The 20793-nt window shown below is 38.2% G+C and overlaps 4 protein-coding genes across 6 annotated transcripts; all 4 read left to right on the top strand.

Moving 5' to 3' along the window:
- Nucleotides 1–2540: 2540 nt before the first annotated feature.
- Nucleotides 2541–4439, top strand: LOC113695209 (uncharacterized). The gene is made up of 3 exons (XM_027214226.2): nucleotides 2541–3030; nucleotides 3169–3555; nucleotides 3731–4439. The coding sequence occupies exons 1-3, from the start codon at nucleotides 2815–2817 to the stop codon at nucleotides 4082–4084; spliced, it is 957 nt and encodes a 318-aa protein (XP_027070027.2). The 5' UTR covers nucleotides 2541–2814; the 3' UTR covers nucleotides 4085–4439.
- Nucleotides 4440–6718: 2279 nt separating this feature from the next.
- LOC113695603 (uncharacterized) lies at nucleotides 6719–9518 on the top strand. Its single transcript, XM_027214730.2, has 2 exons — nucleotides 6719–7038; nucleotides 8823–9518. The coding sequence occupies exons 1-2, from the start codon at nucleotides 6906–6908 to the stop codon at nucleotides 9131–9133; spliced, it is 444 nt and encodes a 147-aa protein (XP_027070531.2). The 5' UTR covers nucleotides 6719–6905; the 3' UTR covers nucleotides 9134–9518.
- Nucleotides 9519–9943: 425 nt separating this feature from the next.
- LOC140009458 (uncharacterized) lies at nucleotides 9944–14992 on the top strand. 3 transcript variants are annotated; one of them, XM_072054993.1, is made up of 12 exons: nucleotides 9944–10409; nucleotides 10504–10542; nucleotides 10672–10723; nucleotides 10823–10896; nucleotides 10983–11113; nucleotides 11619–11742; nucleotides 11864–12048; nucleotides 12148–12459; nucleotides 12572–13285; nucleotides 13618–13725; nucleotides 14047–14114; nucleotides 14594–14992. In XM_072054993.1, the coding sequence occupies exons 1-12, from the start codon at nucleotides 10385–10387 to the stop codon at nucleotides 14679–14681; spliced, it is 1920 nt and encodes a 639-aa protein (XP_071911094.1). In that variant the 5' UTR covers nucleotides 9944–10384; the 3' UTR covers nucleotides 14682–14992. The 3 variants fall into 3 exon arrangements, with proteins under 3 accessions (XP_071911094.1, XP_071911093.1, XP_071911095.1); XM_072054992.1 differs by having other exon boundaries at nucleotides 12569–13285; XM_072054994.1 differs by having other exon boundaries at nucleotides 9945–10409; nucleotides 11954–12048; nucleotides 12569–13285.
- A 1056-nt stretch (nucleotides 14993–16048) lies between these two features.
- On the top strand, nucleotides 16049–20412 carry LOC113691957 (protein HEAT STRESS TOLERANT DWD 1). Its single transcript, XM_027210287.2, has 12 exons — nucleotides 16049–16238; nucleotides 16401–16564; nucleotides 16809–16887; nucleotides 17246–17428; nucleotides 17533–17631; nucleotides 18202–18367; nucleotides 18459–18565; nucleotides 18696–18835; nucleotides 18920–18992; nucleotides 19591–19706; nucleotides 19805–19922; nucleotides 20002–20412. The coding sequence occupies exons 1-12, from the start codon at nucleotides 16191–16193 to the stop codon at nucleotides 20131–20133; spliced, it is 1425 nt and encodes a 474-aa protein (XP_027066088.2). The 5' UTR covers nucleotides 16049–16190; the 3' UTR covers nucleotides 20134–20412.
- Nucleotides 20413–20793: the final 381 nt, after the last annotated feature.

Here is a 20793-nt window from a genome sequence, read left to right as displayed (position 1 = left end):
GAATAATTACAGCACACAATTCCACCCTCATCTCAGATTGCGAAGTAGCTTGATTTATAGGATCCTATCCATTGAATTTACTGCAAATATATGCAAAACCAAAGTGTTATTTCGGTCAACAATCCCTTTGGCTTTCGGTAATATTCCCACTTAAAATATTTGCGGCCAGTATTTCTTAATCCAAATGCACCGTCACTTTAGTAGAAATCATTGGTGTCTCAAGTGAGCTACTTGCACTCGCAGAGCACACCGAAACTTCAATTTTAGGTGGATTTTTTGCTCTTTGAACTAAAGTTTTTCCAGATATGGCATCCTCCAAAAAAAAAAAATTTGTTTTTTGCCAGATATGGTCAATTTTTTGGCTTTAACCACATCTAATCTGTCTACCATATTTTGTTTTGATCATAATTTGTTTACAACATATATGTTCATTTTAAACGTTCACATATGATAATGTTATTTAGCATAATTATTGATGGATCCAACAATATTTAATCAGCTAAACTAGTTGTTCTGGCTTTGAATAACAAAGGTAAACTGCAAGAAAAATAAGGGGCTCGCGGTAAGCTTTAGCATTGATCAACAAGTAAAAGAAATTAAAAGGAAATCGGAAACCAGAAGAAGATATAAAAATCCTTATATTATATAAGAATGAGCTGTGGTCAAAGGGGTTTGAATTTCAACGGCATGAATAGGGGTTTTTTGGGAATATGGAATGTTGTGTAGTTTTTTAAAAAACTTTTGGTACAAATAAGGACAACATGTGTTTAGATATATTTTTATCGAAATGCCATCATTTTGGTATATTTAAAGTTTTGATTTATGGAGACATCTGGATATTTTTGAAATATAGAATTATTTTGCAACCATTTTTGCATCGAGTACAACTCATATAAGTTTATGTGTTGGTGTAATTATTGAAATGGTGCTGTAGACACATTTAATTGAAGAATGACTTTTGTTGTACACTTAACACAAAGACATATTAACACGTTGTGCAATTAACATGTTGTTATTACTAGCCGTTCGAGAATATTCCTTTGTCTGAAACAACTTATGTCTCCTCTTGAGCGATTTTCAACTGACATCTGTAGGAGTTTTTTGAAAATAATAAAATTGTAAAAGCATTGATAAAATAAAGTGTACAGGTGTGTGATGCAATTAGAATGTACTATTAGTAATTTTATCATATTTGATGACTATTTCTTTCCAAAATATACTATTGTTTGTGTAATAAAAAATTCTTTTTAACTATAAGCACCAAACACCCGCGCGCATGCGTGGCCACTCTCCCCCTAGTAAATAAATAAATAAAGCAGTAGAGGATGATGGTATGGGCGTGGGGAGAGGTGGCGAGCTGTTACTGTCCTTTGCCTGCACTGCATTCAATGAGTTTTTGGCTATACTAAGGTTAATGAGAATATGTTGGCATGCAGATCTTAGCCCATTTCTTTCTCATCATCCTCAACATGCTCTCGTATTCCTGTGAAAAATCCGAAAGCCATTAATTGCCATTTGAAGAAGTATATTGTAATGCAGAAGAGGAGGAGGAAGCATAGAAAGATTTATTGATAATGTGGGCACCATCTACAGATCTTGGGTCATGAGAACATGCTGCCTTCATTTTCGTGCATACATCTACACTTTGGAAAAGGAGAGGCTTCACCCTTCTCACTTTGCACTAGAGAATTTAAGGGTTGGTTTTTGCTGCAAGGGCTAATTTTGGATCGTTTTTCTTTGCACTTAGACATATCTAAGAATGCCGTTTAATATGGATGATCTTGTAATTTGTCTAAACCAGCACACACATCTATGTAAGGAGGTGAATTTGATCTTTACACTCAAGAATCGCAGAATTTGATTTAAATGCAAGGGTTAGCACGGTTGGTCATTGTCGTTATAACCATGTCCAATCCTATTTTCATGGCTTACAAGTCAAAAGCAAAAGGTCGTTGTATTCTATAGTGTGCAACATGACATCGATCCCACAATCTCAATGCCATTAACGTAATTTAGACTTTTAACATTTCTGGATATCCAAGTGGAGGAACAACTTGGACGGGTGATTTTCTCAAATCTATATGGGTGGTGCGTAGTATATCCGTTTAGTTCGATAGTATTTCAGTCCCCCTAAATTGGCTCCCTCATAGGTATAGTTGACTTTTTCCCTAAATTGGATTAGAGTAAGAATAGGGTAGATAAATGACGAATGATAAAAAAGAAAAAATGTGGAGGAACAACTTAAAGGTAATGAATTTAAGAAAAATTAGAGGAACCGATGTGAAGGGGAGACGCGTGATGCTGAAGGTTATGTGTGGCTAAGATATTATATACCTTCTCCACTAGTACATAATATATATATATATATATATATATATATATATATATATATATATATTTTGCATCAATTTCAAACTAAGATTTAATCCGATGGATGGCAACTTTTGAAGATAGGGTTCTGTCAAATGGTCGTGTGGTAGCATTCTGCTCTTCTCCTTTAAGTTTGTCCTCTTAACCTGTTTGTTTGGCTGTCATGAAGTCACGTGAATGTCTAGGCCACCCACAGCCCCATCTTTGCAGCTCATTCATTCTCATTTCCGTACCCCGCCCCTTTAAAACCCTTTTCCAACTCTTCTCATTAGGCCCTTTTAGATCGATCCCTTTGGCCATAGTATCTCATTAGGCTGATCACATTTCCCTGGCATATATAGCAAGTTCCACACCCCACCGCCACTCTCAAACCTTCTTTCTTTCCCCACCCCCCCTGAAGCAGAAACAAGAAAACTCGAAATTCTTTGTCCTTGTCTCTTCCCCATGATTCCAAACTACCTTACCTCAGCATCACCATCTCCTTTTTCTGTTCGCGATCCCATTCAAGATCATGATGAACACGATCGTCCTCAGCTCTTCTTTCCAAATTACCAAACGGCCTCGTCATCTTCCGTTTCTTCTTCTGGTTTCCGCAGTATAACTCAGGATCAAACTGAAGATTATCATGCTCAAATGCACCAGCAGCAGTACCAACAACAGGTACATCCATGCAGTACAAGGAATCCGTGCTTCAGTGATCGCAACGATCGCTTCTTTACTCTTCTTATTTCACTCTCTAGTTATTTTGTTTTTATGTTTTCTGACCGGAAACAAAAATAATTTGCTTTGATCTCTCAGGTTGAAAATCATGCTCCATACACTGGATCACAGGATCCAGAGAAGAAGGCTAACAAAGGCTCAAAGATATCTCTGTGGAAGAATAATACTAATGGAAACCAAGCTGATGATCATGAGGAGATCAATCCAGTTAATAATAAGTGGGTGTCTTCAAAGGTGAAGTTGATGCAGAAGATGAACAAGCCTGACCTGAAGGAGATAACGAGCAGCACCACCACCGCCATGAAATTTGAGGATCATCAGAAGCAGCCAACTTCAGCTTCTCCTGAAGCTGATCATTTCAGCAGCAACAGTTCCTCAAACATCAGCAACACTCCAATTAGGGTTTGCGCTGATTGTAACACAACCAAGACCCCACTTTGGAGAAGTGGTCCAAAAGGCCCTAAGGTATGATCTTTGTTCATTAAACTTCGCATGATCTCGTTTAGTTACATGATAATCAGACGATAATATGAGAACCAAACACACACCAGTGGTTAGGAGTCTTTTGCTCCTGGCGGTGTTTGGTCTCAATTTTTGCTTCCACTCCTCTAATTAATCTGAGTTTCATCCACTGTTTCAGTCGCTTTGCAACGCATGTGGGATCAGGCAAAGGAAGGCAAGAAGGGCCATGGCTGCCGCTGCGGCTGCCGCAAACGGCACTTCCCCTCCAACATATGACACTACAGCACCACTGAAGGTCAAGGTGCAAAACAAAGACAAGTTAAAGAGCAACGGTCAGTTCAAGAAGCGGTGCAAACTCAATACTTCTGCTGAGTCGTCTCAAAATCTTCATGCAGTACAAAAGAAGAGTGGTTTCGAGGACTTCTTATTCAATTTGAGTAAGAATTTAGCCTTTCATCGCGTGTTTCCGCAAGATGAGAAAGAAGCTGCTATCCTGCTAATGGCTCTATCTTGTGGTCTGGTTCATGGTTAGCTGAATTTGATCAGTGGGGTGGTCCTATAAACTATTGCCTTAAGTCCCCATACGTTGCCTAGGTTTAATTGTTTCTTGTTTTATTTGCTCAATGCCATTGGATCAAAAGCATGAACGTGTGATAGTGATTAGAGTTAGATCAGTAGGAGAATGAGAGAGAGTAACCTATCTAGCTGGCTTGCAAATAATATCTAGCTACTCATAATCAATTTTAAGGACGAAAATAAATTTGTGTGATGATTTATTTTCTTATCCTTTATGATAGATTTGAACAGGTTGATAACCAAAATGTGGATATCCTGTTCTTGATCTATCTACGTGTGCTACCAATTTTAATGAAGTATATTTTGGATCATCCAGAGATAGTTTCACTTTCTTTATTCTAGCTTACTCATACGGTTGCCTCTACTTCTTTTTTTTTTTTTTTCAAATATCCTCTTCTGTCATAGTTTAGTTTCTTTCAGTTCACTAATTTTATACCAATTCTTTTGTCTTTCATTTGATGATATTCAAGCGTACCTTACATGTAAAAAGTAAACAAGACCTTCTATTCCTAACAGAAGTAAGCGTTGGAATCTTTTTAGTTACTCTACTTGTTAATACTGATGTAGAGTTTTTAGGAAGCTCAACCTCATGAGCAGTTAAAATGTTTAAAACTTGCAATCCCATAGAGAATGTACATGGCAGTCGGGAGTATACTTAGAGCATCGTGGGGCTGACATAGAAGAAAGCTCTAGACTTCACAGATCATGAGTTGACATGGGAGAAAAATGTAAAACAAAAACCATTCACTTTTTAGACTGGCTCGTTCAATCATTATTGTGATCATTCAAGGCCTTCCAAAAGAAACCCTTTTTTTTTTTTTTTTTTTTTTTTTTTGGGGGCCGGGGGTGGGGCTGAGTTCTGCAGGAGAGGAAAGCCATATGGTTGATAACGATGATTCACAATTTTGCAGCAGCTTTTGGAGCCATGAGAAGTCTAGCACTCTAGCTAATGCCTAATACGGGAGGATTGTAGTTTTGCGATCAAGGGTCCTCCCGGTGAAACAATTAGGCCCTCCATGTCTCCTGACTCCCTCGATCCCGTGCATGTACATGTCGGAAACACGTTTTTATGAACAGCTTTGTTTTGTTCTACCCAAAAAAAAAAAAGGGATAAACAAAGTTGTTCTGTAGATCAGTTCAACTTCATGTGATAGGAGATCTGAGAGAGGGTATTTGATTAGGTTCTTTTAAGAGCTTTCTTCCACTTCAATTATACTGCCTAAATATCTTGGATTTGACAGGAAATTGATGAGCATTGTCAGCTCAAATTAACGCTCTTATAACAGCAAAGTCTGCAACTTCCAATTTGGCAGAAGTTAGTTAAGGATAGAAATTTATGCTAGTATGTATCAAATTGTTTCCCAGGAACAACGGTTGAAGTGCAAACTGTAGAGTTCCGCCATTCGACTCATTTAATCGACCTCATCATTGGACAGTAGTCCTTGTTCCTAAATATGAGAATATATTGATATTGTTCAATATACATAGCAGTGATTCAAAATTCCACCAAGTGAGCAAATTAATTCTTGGGCCAGTAATTTCCTAGGTAGCAAGAAGATAACCTTTTTTTTTCCTTTGGTTTGGCCGAATGTAACACCTATTATTATTACTCATCCTACACTAGTTTGTACGAGGAAACGTTTTATTAAACTGGTTACATGAATAATCTATATTATACAATTAAGCTACTAAAGATTTTTCCCAAAAAATGCATCGTCTTTATAGTGTAAACGGAAAATTTGAAATTATTTAGGGAAAAAAAGAGAAAAATGGAAAAGCAAAAGAAACAACAAGGAAAGATTTAAATTGCTCAAAATTGAATATATCGTTGGTTCAGCACTTGTTGATGCACAATCAAAAGCATATCAATTTTTGTTACATTTTTTTGTTGTTGTTGCATATCAACTCTAGATGCTAAAAAAGTAGATATAAAAATATGAGTAAATCTTATATACACTGACGGTGTATATATTATCACGGTTGGATATACGATACATATTCAAAATTTGAGTTTCAAATTCAAATTCGGATTATGTGTAATATATCTAATGATGAAAGTGTATACATTGTCAGTGTATAGAAGATTAATCCTAAAAATATATTAAAAATATACTAATCTAGATACTAAGAGAATAATAATATAATGTCATTCTAAAAGCAAAATAAGGGTTAATTCTAATAAACCCCCTCAAAAATTTTTTTTTCCCCACATTACCCCTTGTGCTATTATAATTTTCTAATCGTGTGTAATTGGGTCGGGCAATCTAATTTTGTTGTACAGGGACGTTAACCCTCCATAGCATAGGGAGGAAATTTTGGTCAATTCACAAATGCATATGCATTGAGCATGCCAAAATTCAGCCCAAAATTGGGTTGTTCGACCTAATTATACCTAATTGACAAATTTGGAATAGCACAAGCAGGGGGGGGGGGGGTGAATTGATTCGATTAGATTTTCACCGGAGGCGATGTGAGGGAGGCAAGTTTTTTTTTTTTTTTGTGGGGATTTATTTGAACTAACCCAAAATACTAGTGATATACTTATTATTTTGGGTGATTGTACACCAAAATAAAATTCTATAAGCAGTGCATGAACGTGGCACGGAAGCGCGGAGCACCAGTTCCTAACCTAACGGGCCTCAGATCCGTCGATGCCCGTTGAATTGAAACGTGAAAGCTGAAGAACTAAACTATTTAGGACTGTTGGGGCCCAAAACAACAGTCTGATCGATTGATTCAGAGCTAGAAGAGGCGGAGAAAGGCCGAAAACGAAAGAGATGGAGGGTGGTGGTTCCAATAGTAATCCAAGTTCGGCGGCGTGGTCAGCACCTCAGCTTCCCACTGACCAAAAAATCAGACGCATGAAACTCTATTGGCGTGCTGCTTTAATTTCCAACTTTGTTCTTGGAGGTCAGCACCCACCTCCCCAAAAAACAACTCCAATACTACTATCCTTCTTTCTTGCACTCGCGCTACTTATTTCTGTACGTGCTTGCATTATAAATGCACGTCTACATTACTGCTGAATTTGCTCTGTGAAATGGTGATTGCGGGGATTTATGAAGATGCTCTGCGTTGAACGATTGAAGCCCAGCTTCTTCATTTTTTTTCCCCGCATTCTTGAGTTGCTGTTTTACTTGGGTTCCTCGTCCTTCTTGACAATATTGCATTTTTATACGTCCATGCATTTTGTTCAGGATAGTGTGCTTGGCGGTGATCGTTTGAAATGGGGTTTGAGGCATGTCCCTTTTGGCCCCAGAAGGTTGGAGGAAAGGGAGGTGGGGATATTGGCACTGGGGGAATGGTTGCCTATGTTCTGTTTGATTTAATGATAGGACGTCACATTGTGCTGACACTTAAATGTTGAATGATCAGGGCAGTGTATGGCTGGTTTTGATTTTTTTTCAGGAATTAGATGGAAGGTTTTTTTTCCATACGTGTAGTAAGATGTTGTAGTCATTATTTCCTTTTGCCTGCTGTTGATGAACCTGCGATATGGACTTAAATACTGTGAACTTTTAGATTTGGTTTTCAGGGGACTCAGCGAAGTATTTTGCCTGCAGACTGAGGCAGGGAATCTCTTTTTCTTGAAGTGGGCTAATTAACCATGTCAGCCAAAATATATGACATAAAATCTTGACTAGCTATTGATTTTCATTTGGCTATACCCCTTTTGTCTCTTATGCATTTGTAGTCAACAACATGAACAGGCTACTATTTTTTATGTTTGTAGGTAAATGGATAAGAAAGTATTTAGGTTTGACAAATAGCCGAGTGGATCAGTTATTGTTACAATCAACGCGCTTGCTTGGCTCTTATACGTGAGTATGTGGGCTGTTTAACTATAGAACCCCACCATCTATGCTGAGATCAAAATTTTCTGTTGCCTTGATCAAAACCATTGGTATAAGAATAGTTTGACTTATTCGGGGATGAGATCTTTCTCAATGGGAATCAAATCCTAGTCTAAGTTGTTTGCGTTGATACTTTTTGTTCAATACTAAAGTTTTTCAATCTTTTTGCTTTTTATGTCATCTTGCTGTTGAGGTGAGGAAGTAAGAATAGCTAAGAGGATACTGGTAAACTAATCTAAAACCTTGAAAAGAGAGATGTCTTACGACCATTTCAAAATCCAGAATTTTGCTATTTACTTACCAAGCATATGTGGGATAGTTTGTCTGTACGTGGACAGATGCTTGTCAACTTACTGCAAGTATTGTTGACAAATATTTATTCTGTAAAGGCCATAAACAGACCTGTAGGGCTATGTCCAGGCACACTGCCCATGGAATTGGCTGCCGTCTCAGCCTGTGGCGGGATCAGAAGGCCTGATCAATTACTTCTTAAAACTTTCTCTGTGCAATATCCTTCTTGCTACCTGTAATACTTAAAGATACAGTGTTTACATTTGGTTAACGTGGGACCTTCGAGGCTCTGATGCATATAAATTCAAAACTTGCAACAATTTGAAATGCAGCATGCTAGTTTTGGGGCATCTTTGATGTATGAGTTTTGATGTGGAGAAAAAAGGATGAGAATTGATATTTCTTGCTTCTTGAATGGTAATTAGTTTTCCAACTTGAGATCATTTACGTTAGAACATATTGAATTAACTTCTTATTTCTGTCACACAGAAAGCCCTCAAATTTTGATATCTCCAGCCAATTGCTAATCTTCAATGGGTGTTTTTGCAGCCTATCTGTTCATCATGCCAAAAAAGAAACAGATCAATGCAGAGAGCAGCAAAGCTGTAGAAGCTGTACCCCCTCCTCCAGTTGAGACAACCAGTCCAGTGCATGAGGAACCTCCCTTTATTCCTTCCCCTGAAGTGCCTGTGAAGGTGCAAAAGCCTGTCCCAGAAGACCAACAACGTGAGCTATTCAAGTGGATACTTGAAGAGAAAAGAAAGGTGAAACCCCAGAATCGTAAAGAGAAGCAGCGTATTGATGAAGAGAAAGCTATTCTGAAGCAGTTCATTCAAAAGGAATCCATCCCAAGTATCTGAAGTGTATTGGTTAATTATGTACTGACCTATTCTCAAGACGGGTATGATTTGGCTCATCCTTGATTGAAGCAAAAGTACTCACTCTTCGTGTACATTGTTGCTGTCAACTACCAGTTTGATAGTTAATGGAAAGGAGCTGACACTAGCCACCACGACTAATATCCTAGTTTTTGAGTTTTGTTGTAGAGGAGAAACACTTGACAGGGAAAGCAAAGATGAGTGCTTGAGTGGTTTTGCTCTTTGTGGTGGATTCAATAGTTGATATTGGCGGATTCAGTACTTGAGTGGTTTTGCTTTTTCCTAAGAATGCTTTAACTGCATATTTGATTTTTGTTTCTCTTAATTTGGGTAATATCATCCTTCTCAGCAATAATCTACAAAGCTAGCCAGCCATGCATAATTTCAATCATAATGCCATTCAAGTTGGCTTCCTTCCCGAGCAACTTGTTCTGGGAAACTCCCACGAAACAGAACCTTTGCGCGCTTGGGCCATGTTCAAAGCTGGGGCATGCCCGAAGTAATCTTGCCTACGGGCCTGTGTTCCGCAGGTCCATATTCCTTAGGCAATAATGCGATCAAATTTTTGGGCATTCATGATGATATGGACTTCTAGTGCTATGATGGTTTCTGCATTTATTGGAGTTCGCAGAACGTCCGCCAATTTCATTTGTAGTAAACATTGGGCTCTTTAACTTCCCACGTGGAACGATTTTGTGTGCTTAAAAGTTTCTAAACCTCTAATCAATCCATGCATCCAGCTGAATTACATTGGCCTAATGACAGAGTCAGAAATCAGTTCGTTCCATTTCTTGCACCAACAATAATCTGATAATCTCATACTACTGAATTAGTTTCCTGACAACAATTAGTTGACGATTTCGCGAAAAAGCCAAAGCTGAGGCGGAGGAGAGAGTAGAGACAGAAGTACAAATTTGGCGTTCTGCCTTTTGAGGTGGTTAATAAGCAGCAGGGAAAAAAACTGGACCCCAGCATGAATTTTTCCTTTCCTCCAGTCCAACCACATCTGCATCTGCGAGCTTCCATTATTTCATCCAATCTGAAATCCGCATTCCATTTCTGCCCAGGAATTCATAACTGTCCTAGGAGTCTCCAGCATTTCATACGGATTGCAATTGACTTGAAACTCTCGAATTTTAAACTGGAATCTTTTGCCGCAAAAATAATAATCCCTGAACTTTCTTCTTCGTTTTAGCTCATTTGGTCAACTTCCATTCCAGATTTCCATTTCTGATGCCAGGAACTGTCCAAGTTTCAGGTATTGAGAGACTCCCTCCCTTTATTGTTATATTTCAGAACGAAAGTTTTTAAAACTTTTCTCAAGTACACCTATTTCTACTGATGCACCACAGTTATGGAATTCAAGGGCCTTCCTTCAACATGCTTGAAGCGTAAGTAGTCAACTCTCCTCCTTCCCTTTTAAGGTTTTGGTGGATTGTTAGAAGGTGCAAGACCTCAGCACCCTTACTTGTATAGTTACACTGGAGAGAATGTATTGATGAATATCTATTGTGATGCAGTTTCCCTGGGGAAAAGAGAGTATCTAACTTCAGATACAGGGGACTTCTTATTGTAATGAACCCTACTTGAAGTTTTATTTTGTATTGATGTTCCTCTTAATTTATTAACTCAAGGAAAGATAAGACTCTTAATGTGCTTAACATTATGCAGCCCATTGACAACTCTTCACGACAATTTGGTTGTTAGGCTTCTGGATGCTGAGGGAAATGAAATAGCTCTCACAGGTTTAACACATCCCCAAATCACTTAAAGATATTACCTACTGGTTTATCATTTTAGTCACACGGAGCCTGATAAGGGTTCATGGCAGGCATTCAGACAATGTCGATTGTTGAAAAGGTTTCTTGGGATGAAAATTTTCCTCTTGATGGAGGTGGGCATGTGCACTTGAAGTTACAGTTTGTTCTCAATCAAGAAGAGCGAAATCGCATCCGCTTAAAGGTACTGTCTACCCATGCTTTTGTTTGACTTGTAATCATTTGATTACAATCTGAAACCAGGCTTGCTACATGAATGATGCTGTGCATTTCATTGCTTCAATTAATAAATGAAAGGCCATAAGACTGATAACTGTTAAAAGGCCTCTATGATAGTCAGAGTATGAAATATCAACAGAGCCTGTCACAATTCTTTCCCAAATCCACCTTGACCGCAAAGCACATTTCTTGCCCTTCCTTTCTACTTACTGAATGCAGAATTATTTAGATACCATATCGTCTGAGATAGAGCTGCATTGCCTTTTGGGTAGTTAAAAGGCTTCCAAGACGGCATTTCTGTAGAAGAGTCAGTTAAAATCTGTATGTCAAAACGTAAGATAGATAAATGGCGATAGAATTTGGTTATATATCGCAACTTAGTAGCTAAAATTAAGCTAAATTCTGCTTGCTTCCAGCAGCTTATGATATATATATATTTAACAATTGCATGTGCACGAGCCCTTTTGCAGAGAGAAGCAGCAGTGAAAAAGAAACAAGAGAGTTTCTCCTACATTAGCAATGAAAATCCAGAAATTGCAACTTCATTTGGTGGTTCTGTCACTTTGCCCCCCCAGGCCGAGCAGCAGGTCTCAGGTTAGTTCTGACTAGGAATTAAGAATATATAATAGGACAGACAAATTTTTGGCAGCAAAAGAAAATAAAAGAACATTTACAACATCGCCTGTATGTGTAACTGCTTCTACCTCTTTTGAAGAGAATTTTGTTGATGATATGACTGCTATGCCTTCTGAAGAATCACAAACAAGAAATGTTCCCAAAGTTGTGACCCTTAATAATGTTACAGTGCTAGCCAGTCTATCGCCAAATACTGATGTTTCCCCTGCTGGTTTACAATCTAATTATCAAAGGGAAGAAGTAAACCTCCTCCAAGTAAACCCAGTTAAGGATCAAAACTGTTGCTTGATAAACTTTGTTGTTTCCGGGCAAAAATATTTTTAAATCAGTTAGATTTCCTAACAGTCAAGCCGCCTCTTTTAGAAGGCTATGGATAAAAGAGCAGGGACATTCACTGCTCCTAAGATTCATGGAACTGAAGCTCACCAGATTGCATCTGAAGAGGAGCCTGACACTCAGCCATCAGTGCCTAAAGTTGATGTAAATCTGGTTTTTGGCAAAGAACAGTCATCTGATTCCATAAACACTGAATTAGATTTTTTACAAAAGAGCAGTTCGGCTTCTATTAGGCTGGAGGATGATGATGTCGGTAAATCTCCGAAACGAGGTCCATTGGAGAAAACACCTAGCAATGTGAGAAAGTTAGTTAGTGCTTTTGAAAGTAGTCTGCCTAAGGTACTTCAAGACTTTTTAGCACTAGCATGTTGCTGCATTTGATTTTTCAAGTTGTATATGTATTTTTTGTTCATACAAAAATTCAAGATGTGGTCCACCTGGATTCCAGCAGGATGTGAAATCATCTGTAAAAGCACCAACTGTCAGATCTGAACCGAAAAATGTTGGGAAGGGAGGTCATTTGAAGGACTGTGGCCCAAAGGATGTCACTGAACCAACAGAAACAACTTCAGGAAGGAACAATAATCCATTTGTTGCAGGGGACATGAAACCGACCCTGGCTACTTCTGATGAAAGGGAAGAGCCTTTTGGATCTGGCAAAAGTTCTGTTAGCAACATATGGAGTAAGGTGATAGAGACATCAGAGCGTGAATTAGTGGCAGCCATTAGACCAGTAGAAAAAGAAATGAGTACAATTGAATGGATGGAATCATGTGCACAGTTAGAGAGATCATCAACTACTGAAAAAGCTAGTACATCTGGTAGAATGCATACTGACCATTCTGAAAGAGCTTTCTCATTTCGGTTGTCTGCTGAGAAACAGCACTCTTCTGCCACTTCATATGCAGAAGGAAAAGGAAGAACCGATTCCACAAAAACTGATTTTCTAGTGGCTTCTATAAAGAAATCAAAATCAGTAAAATATTGTGAGGAGGAGAATTTTAATTCTGAAAATTCTGGCATGTGGATATTCCCAAATGACACAAAACACTTGTGTATCACAACTGCAGGTAAGAGAGTAATGAATTTGTTAGGAACTGGTGCTACTGAAGCCAAACTCCATCAAAAGAAGAACAGTTCCTCTTCATCTGGCGATACGAGGAAGGTATCTGACTTTTATTGTTTTTTCTGAAGTTGCAGTAACATTCTTTGGATAGCACACATACTGTTTTACCCTTTCAGTTATTCATACGTACTTGATAACCTCAATTTTAGGATCATTGATGTATATATTATTGGGTAATCAGCAATATCCATTGCAATTAGTTAGCCCCAATAGAGTTGATTAAAAATTCAGCTTTACAAATTTCATTCCATGTAATAGAGGAGTATTGATCAAACTCAGATCACACAGGCCACACGTACAGTTCTTCTGCTTAATTTAGCTATCAATTCTGGATTGTTATTTGAAGGTAATTAGTTTTAGCAATTTTGCAGCATGGATCTGACTATGAGATGAAAAAGCGTGAGAAAGAATCTCAGAGTCCTAGAATATCAAGGTCGGAGAGCTCCTCAAATGATGCCTCTGGTGGACTTGTTGGACAGGTTAATTAAGTTATATGATTCTTTCCATATGTACGTAGTCATCTAGCATGGTTCTTTCGGCAGTGCACCTGATACATTTAATTGGAAAATGTTCGTCTTATGACTGCTTTTGTGAGCATAATCATGATTCTTGTAGAAGTTTATCTTTCTGAAGTACTTCTTGACCCAGTCCTTTGCATGGTGCAACATACACTATCAATACCTTATGGATTTTGATCTGACACTCCAGAACATGGTGATATTACTTAATGCTGCACACTAACATACTCGCAGAAGAGCAAGATAACTGGAGCTAATTTTTATAATTGTTCTTCTTCTCAGGTGATAAAGATTGCAATCATCGTGGGCTTTGGAATACTTGTTTTCTTTACTAGACAACGAGAGCCCAGGTTTGTCAGCAGCTTATGTTTGAGATGAGATCAGATTCGCTTTTGTTGTTTTTTACTTCGCACTTCTCGAATTGTTGATACGAAACCCCAATGAAGAAGAAAGTGCATTAAAAAAAGAAGAAGAAGAAGAAGAAGAAAGTGCATCATCACCACTTTTTTGAAAAGATTTTCTTGTGCAGAGCACAAAATTGAAAGATAGGTTCTTTTATTTCCGTCTTGTAATGCTTACCACCATTAACACATGCACGCGTCATCACATGTTTGGAGAATTTTCTTTGTTGAAGTGTATAACCAAAACAGAATGCTTGGCCTGTTAGTGATTAACGTGTATAGTCGGGCGAATTCCAGGCTTCTTGTATACTGTCCATCCAATACGCTTTGTCCAGCTAAAGTAATTTAAAAGAAAAGATTGCTTTGTCCAATTTTTACAACTCTTTTAATCTTTCTGCTATCTAAATGATTTTGTTCCTTTTTGTCAGAAAGAGCAAAAGAGACACAAATGATCCTTTCTTCACAAGATCAGAGTACATGGATGAACATACAACTACAGCAGAACAAGTAGACTGACAGCAGACCAAAGAGTTGGATATAAAACTGACTTGCTAATTGCCTATCGTCATAGATCATACTAACTTTTACTGGGCTCTCTAGTCGCAGACAAAAGCAAAGGGGGTTGGATCTCAGAAGCATTCGTCGCCCTACGTGTTGCCTATGTCTTTTGCAGATTCTGGAGTCCTTTTCTTGATTAGTATACGGGTAGATAGTCTGAGAGACGTCCACATAGCTTATACATGCAAGACATTTTTATGTCCCTGCTTCACGTTTCCATCTTAAATACATTGGCATCAAAGCTGAATGAAGTTTAGACATTAATTGCAGACTGGGGAAGCAACTTTGGCTTCTGCACACTAAGCTTGAAATGTCTGATATCCTTTCTTCCAAGAGGCCAGAAGCACAGCAAGGTTCAGAATTAACCAGTCTTCACCAGACAATCCGGAAGGAGCAGAGGAATAATGCGCTTCTTCCAACTTCCACGGCTTGTATCTTCGAACTTCAAATGAGAGAAAAATAAAACTTCCAAGGGATGATTGACTAAGAAAACGAAGTTTAGTTTCTGGAGTTATTTCCAAAAAAAAAAAAAAATTTCCAGAACTTGTGCACTGCTAAAATTTTGTATCCATCCACCCAAATTTGCAACAAATTCAAGCTATGGACGCCTTACATTGGTAGTTCTGAGGTTCATTATATCCGATTGTTATCCAACCCATGAGAAATACGGACAATTCTGTTCTATAAATCAACTAAATGGTTTTTTTTTCCTTATTTCTCACTGGAATAGCATCCATTCTAAATAAGAAGTCTATTAAACGGAGAACCAACTTGTGTAAAGTTTCTAGGATTTTAAAATGATGATGTTCAAAAGAATTAGCGATATCAATTATTTCCTATCCCATATACCGATATACGCTAGTACGTACGAATTTTGATTTAAAGTTTACTAAATCTTGAATGGCTGCATGTGAATTTTTAACTTTGGTATTAACCATTTTTAACTTTTTGAGACCCTAATATTGCCTTCATAGCAAAAAATGAAATCTTGCACATAAGGAATTCCAAGTAAAGGATTTATAGATATAACTTTCGCAAATATAAATAACAGCAAGTTCCACCATCCCTTTTGAATGATACTTATAATTGCAATTCAATAAATTCTTATTATATCATCCAATAATTTAAATTTTTAAAATAATTTAAGAGCTGATATCTTTTTTTTTTGTAAATTCAACTGTAAATTGATAGGCATCGGTAATGTACCAAAAACGGTACAGTACAACTCCCCATAAATAACATCATCTATACAAACTGAAAAAAATAAACTGGAGCCCCGTCTGGACCGACCCCGCCTTCTACCTTTGTCCGCCGCTCCACGCACGATTCTAAAGCCCTAAACCCCTAAAGTGGTGTGCATATTCTGTTCTAGTAGTGTTCTGCTCCCTCAGATAAAACTCCGTATTTCTCACTCCCTCTCCTCCGCCTCTCACCCTCAAACAAAACGAATATTAGTTGCAATTGAAAATGGTTCGAAGCCTCAAGAATCCCAAGAAGGCCAAGCGTAAGAACAAGGTCGAATTTTAGTACTAGCCCTTTTGCGTCTTCTTTTAACTCAAGCATAAAAGAGGAAAAAGGAAAAAAAAAACCATCTTGTATCCATTTATTCCTTTATACATGTTAAATCAGTTATGAAATCAATTAAAGGTTGAATTTTGACATGAACATCTTGATCAGGGAGCTAAAAAAGGAGATGGGTCGTCATCAAATTCTGCGCCGTCGGTGCCAACAAAAGTGTGGCAGCCAGGAGTGGATAAGCTGGAGGAAGGAGAAGAGCTTGAGTGTGACCCTACTGCTTACAATTCTCTCCATGCCTTCAATGTTGGCTGGCCCTGTTTGAGGTACTGTTTTCCTCTCTCTATCTCAATTGTTAGTTTGAGTACTGTTCACTTCTTTTCTAGTTAATTTTCTAGGTGGGATTTTTGTTAATTAGCTGTATCAGTGTGCTTGTCTGCTCTGAACTATTTTTCTGCACCTTTTTTTATTGTCATTGAAGTGGGTGGGAATGGGAGCTGTGGGTTTTGCTCGATGAGAAATGGATCAAAGTGTTTTGTTTATTTATTTATTTTCTTTGGCTTTGAGCAGTTTTGATATTCTTCACGACTCGTTGGGATTGGTGCGCACAGAGTTCCCTCATACAGTGTACTGTGTTGCCGGAACTCAGGTGAGTTTATTGGGTTATTCCGTCTTATTGGACCCTAACCAAAAAACTCACGAGTTCATGCATGAAGTGTTTAATTTGGTGGGATACTTTTGCTAAGCCAAAAGGCTTATGGAATTGTTTTTAGTCAAGAGATCATTCCGTATATCAAAAAAAAAAAATTTTTTGCCTTGGAAGATACTGTAAAATTTATTCTACAGTGTTCCTCTTTGTCTTAATCTTCCTTGAGCATTTGCAACTGGAAAATTACTGCATTTGTTGTTTCTTAGACCATTGACTGAACAAGCTCTTTTGTTTGTATTTATATTTATTTTTATGTGGGCTTCTGATTTGCTTCTTTTTCTTTTCATATTTCTTATAGGCAGAGAAAGCTTCCTGGAACTATATTGGAATTTTTAAAGTATCTAACATTTCTGGCAAGAGACGAGATCTAGTTCCGAATAAAGTAAATGCTGATGGCTCGGAAATGGATAGTGATAGTGGTGATGACAGTGACACGGATGATGAGGAGGAGGGCAGTGGTTCTGAGCCGCCTGTTTTGCGGGTATATCATACTTCCTTTCATGTAAAACTTGTTCAGTTTGATATCTGTTGAGCTTTTCTTCCAGCATATAATTCTCTTTTCCTGCCTTACAATGAATCTAACAGCTCCGCAAGGTGTTTCATGAAGGATGTGTTAACAGAATACGTGCAATGACACAAAATCCCCATATATGTGCTTCTTGGTCAGATAGTGGTCATGTCCAGGTCCGTTTCTTGCTCCTGAGTTTTTGGTCAATTAAGTGCAGAAGTTTGGATTCCACTTCAATACCATGCTATTTGAACTGTGTGCAAGTTAAAAGAGTTTCGATGTATTGTTGAACTGTGTGTGAGGTTGCGCAGCCTCTTAAGTCGGAGATATGAACCAAAACCATTAGAAAAGTCCATGGCACCTCCACCATCTTATTGGCAGGTGGTAGGAGAGAATTTCTGTCCTCGAGTTTTCCAATACCATAGAAACAAAGAGATATGTTAGAGGGAAATTTTATGGTTTTCTGAAACTCAAGTTAGTACTCCATTTAGTTGATGGAACATGCAAGGGCCTTGGCATCGCATATTTAACCTTAGCGGCACTGAAAAGTGGGTCCAGGAGTGCTTGTCATTATAGAATTGACAATCAAACTCTTTCCTAAATTTGACTTGAACCATCCAAACAATTTGTGAGTTCACAAATGGGTTTTTTGTGCCTTTAGGTGTTTGTTACTGGAAAGCTAAGATACTTAGAAGGCATCCAGTTCTTTTAATTTCTTATTTGTGCATGCTCCGATGGCTTTGCAGATCTGGGACTTCAGCTCTCATTTAAATGCTTTGGCAGAATCAGAGACTGATACCAGCCATGGAGGTTCTGGAGTAATTAATCAATCTCCTGTAATCAAGTTTGGGCATAAAGATGAAGGCTATGCTATAGACTGGAGTCCTCTTGTCCCTGGAAGGCTTATATCAGGTACTGCTTCATGTTTATTGTTTCATGCATTCAGCCAGCAACTCTAAATGTTGTATTCGACCCAAAATTGATGCTTCTTTCATCGCGATAGGGGACTGCAAGAATTGTATTCATCTGTGGGAGCCCACATCCAGTTCAACTTGGAATGTGGATACCACTCCTTTTGTTGGACATACTGCAAGTGTTGAAGATTTACAGGTACAATAAAATTTTTCAATCAGAATTTCCATCTCCAAGAGTTAGAAATTGATCTATGAATTGCTAAGTGGTAAAAGTTCTGTTTTGTATTTCTAGTTGAACATTACTCAAGTCACTTATTTCTTTACAGTGGAGTCCTGCAGAACCATATGTATTTGCCTCTTGCTCTGTGGATCAGAAGATTGCAATATGGGATACTCGTTTAGGGAAGTCTCCAGCAGTGTCGATAAAAGCACATGATGCAGATGTCAATGTGATCTCATGGAACAGGTGTTAAAATTGCTTTTCATTTGACAATGTCGTATAATCTTTCTTCAAGTTAGTTTACTTGTGTAGTCATCTGATTGTAACTAGGCTTGCAAGTTGTATGCTGGCCTCTGGAAGTGATGATGGGAAATTTACCATTCGAGATCTAAGAATGTTGAAGGTATGGATTTTCATTCTAAACATTTTACTTTAGAAGCATGAAGTGCTTGAAGTTTTGAATGGGCTGCTTTGGAATGGTTCTCCATCACGTATATGCATTTTAATGTCATTGAGGGACATAAATCAAAGTATTTTTCCTATTTCCTAGTACTAGTAGGTGGATGGAACTACTCACTTGTGGCAGGGTGATGATTCTTGGGGCAGTTGGGAGATGGTGATGGTCCTCCACAGTAGATATGAACAGTGAATTTTTAATGCATTCACGTGGTGGTATACAATTTTTTCCTAGAAGTATGATTAGTAGTGCAGTTAAGTTATCTTAGATGGAATGCGGATGATTACTAGTGCATTTAAGTTATATTAGTTGGAATGTGGATTAATTGGAACCATTAAGATATATTAGTTGGAATGTGTATTATTTGGGACCAGTTTTACCAACTTAGTAGTCCAACATAAAATGCCCAAGGTCGCACCTAAAAGAAATAGTGGAGATAACCTGCCGACATGGCATTTTTCACAAACGTCAGTGCTTTTATGTATGATACATGTTGATTGTCTTTGTCGTTGATTATGAATTCTCTCTCTCACCCTCTTTGCAGGAAGGTGATTCTAATTTGGGCACATTTGATTATCACAAGCATCCCATTACATCCATTGAGTGGAGTCCACATGAAGCGTCTACCTTGGCAGTTTCATCATCTGACAACCAATTGACGTAAGAAATCTTTAGCTGCCTCTGTGCGTGTGTGTGTGGTCAAGTGAAGTGTGTCTATGTGAGTTGTTTACCTCTACTATTTTGTCCATCTTGTTCAGGTTATGGGACTTTGCTTTGGAAAGAGATGATGAAGAGGAGGCTGAATTTAAAGCTAAGACTCAGGAGCGAGTAGATGCCCCTGCTAATCTGCCTCAACAGCTGCTGTTTGTTCATCAGGTTATATTTTTTTATAGCTACCTAGGGTGATAGTTGTTGGTTGTTCAAATGTTAAACTTCACTTTTTTAACTTGTACAGGGCCAGAAAGACATGAAAGAACTTCACTGGCATGCACAGATTCCAGGAATGATTATATCTACTGCTGGAGATGGCTTTAATGTACTAATGCCATCAAATATCGAAAGCTCACTCCCTGCTAATAATGCTTGACAGTTGAAACAATTTCATCCATTCCATTCCGGAAGACATATCACTCAGCATCACACTGATTGTTTGAAAAGGCACGGGGATGAACATTGATCAAATCGCTTGCAAACAGTTTTCTGAGGTCACCGTACGCAGTTAAAAAGTTGATATCAATTTTGTCTCAGCACCTATCTAATTGTGGTTATAGTACGGAAGACTCTTGATCTTACATCATCTTTTTACTTTCTTTTGCTACAAAAATTCTGAGAAATGAAATCAAAGGAAAGAATCTGATTGCCTCTAGTGTCCGCTGCCAAAAATATTTTACGGCACAATCCTTCGGCTAGCACTGTTCTTTTGGAATGATCAAGCCCCAGAAGGTTTTATTGGATGGCGCCGTTCCTTTGGAAGATTTGGGGCAGGGGAAGTTGGAGCTGGAAAGATCTGTTCAAAAGGATGTGATTTAGGTTGAGCTAGTTTTATAAAAAGCTGGTTTGCTTCTTGAAACTCCGCAAGAGTTCGACCAGCTGCTGCATTTAGTGCATATTCCAGGCTCTCGCCTCAGATTCATGCTGAGAACTCGAAACTGTGACCGTGTGTTAACTGCTTGAGCTGCTGTCCACCGGATAAGCTTGCCCTGCAGTGTACAACTTTCCTGCCACTGCCCCAACTCTAGTAGCATGC

The sequence above is a fragment of the Coffea arabica genome, chromosome 6e, assembly GCF_036785885.1.
Source record: "Coffea arabica cultivar ET-39 chromosome 6e, Coffea Arabica ET-39 HiFi, whole genome shotgun sequence".
NCBI classification, from domain to species: Eukaryota; Viridiplantae; Streptophyta; class Magnoliopsida; order Gentianales; family Rubiaceae; genus Coffea; species Coffea arabica.
Note: the sequence above shows the minus strand (reverse complement) of the source record. Positions and strands in the feature narration are given on the sequence as shown.

Coding starts and splice junctions, on each gene's coding strand:
- LOC113695209 (XM_027214226.2), top strand. CDS start 2,815: ATGATTCCAAACTACCTTACCTCAGCATCACCATCTCCTTTTTCTGTT. Junction 3,031..3,168: donor AGCAGCAGTACCAACAACAG/GTACATCCATGC, acceptor TTGATCTCTCAG/GTTGAAAATCATGCTCCATA. Junction 3,556..3,730: donor GTGGTCCAAAAGGCCCTAAG/GTATGATCTTTG, acceptor CCACTGTTTCAG/TCGCTTTGCAACGCATGTGG.
- LOC140009458 (XM_072054992.1), top strand. CDS start 10,385: ATGCCAGGAACTGTCCAAGTTTCAG. Junction 10,724..10,822: donor GATACAGGGGACTTCTTATT/GTAATGAACCCT, acceptor AACATTATGCAG/CCCATTGACAACTCTTCACG. Junction 12,049..12,147: donor ACCTCCTCCAAGTAAACCCA/GTTAAGGATCAA, acceptor CGCCTCTTTTAG/AAGGCTATGGATAAAAGAGC.
- LOC113691957 (XM_027210287.2), top strand. CDS start 16,191: ATGGTTCGAAGCCTCAAGAATCCCAAGAAGGCCAAGCGTAAGAACAAG. Junction 18,836..18,919: donor AATGTGATCTCATGGAACAG/GTGTTAAAATTG, acceptor GATTGTAACTAG/GCTTGCAAGTTGTATGCTGG. Junction 19,707..19,804: donor TCATCTGACAACCAATTGAC/GTAAGAAATCTT, acceptor CATCTTGTTCAG/GTTATGGGACTTTGCTTTGG.
- LOC113695603 (XM_027214730.2), top strand. CDS start 6,906: ATGGAGGGTGGTGGTTCCAATAGTAATCCAAGTTCGGCGGCGTGGTCA. Junction 7,039..8,822: donor TTCCAACTTTGTTCTTGGAG/GTCAGCACCCAC, acceptor GTGTTTTTGCAG/CCTATCTGTTCATCATGCCA.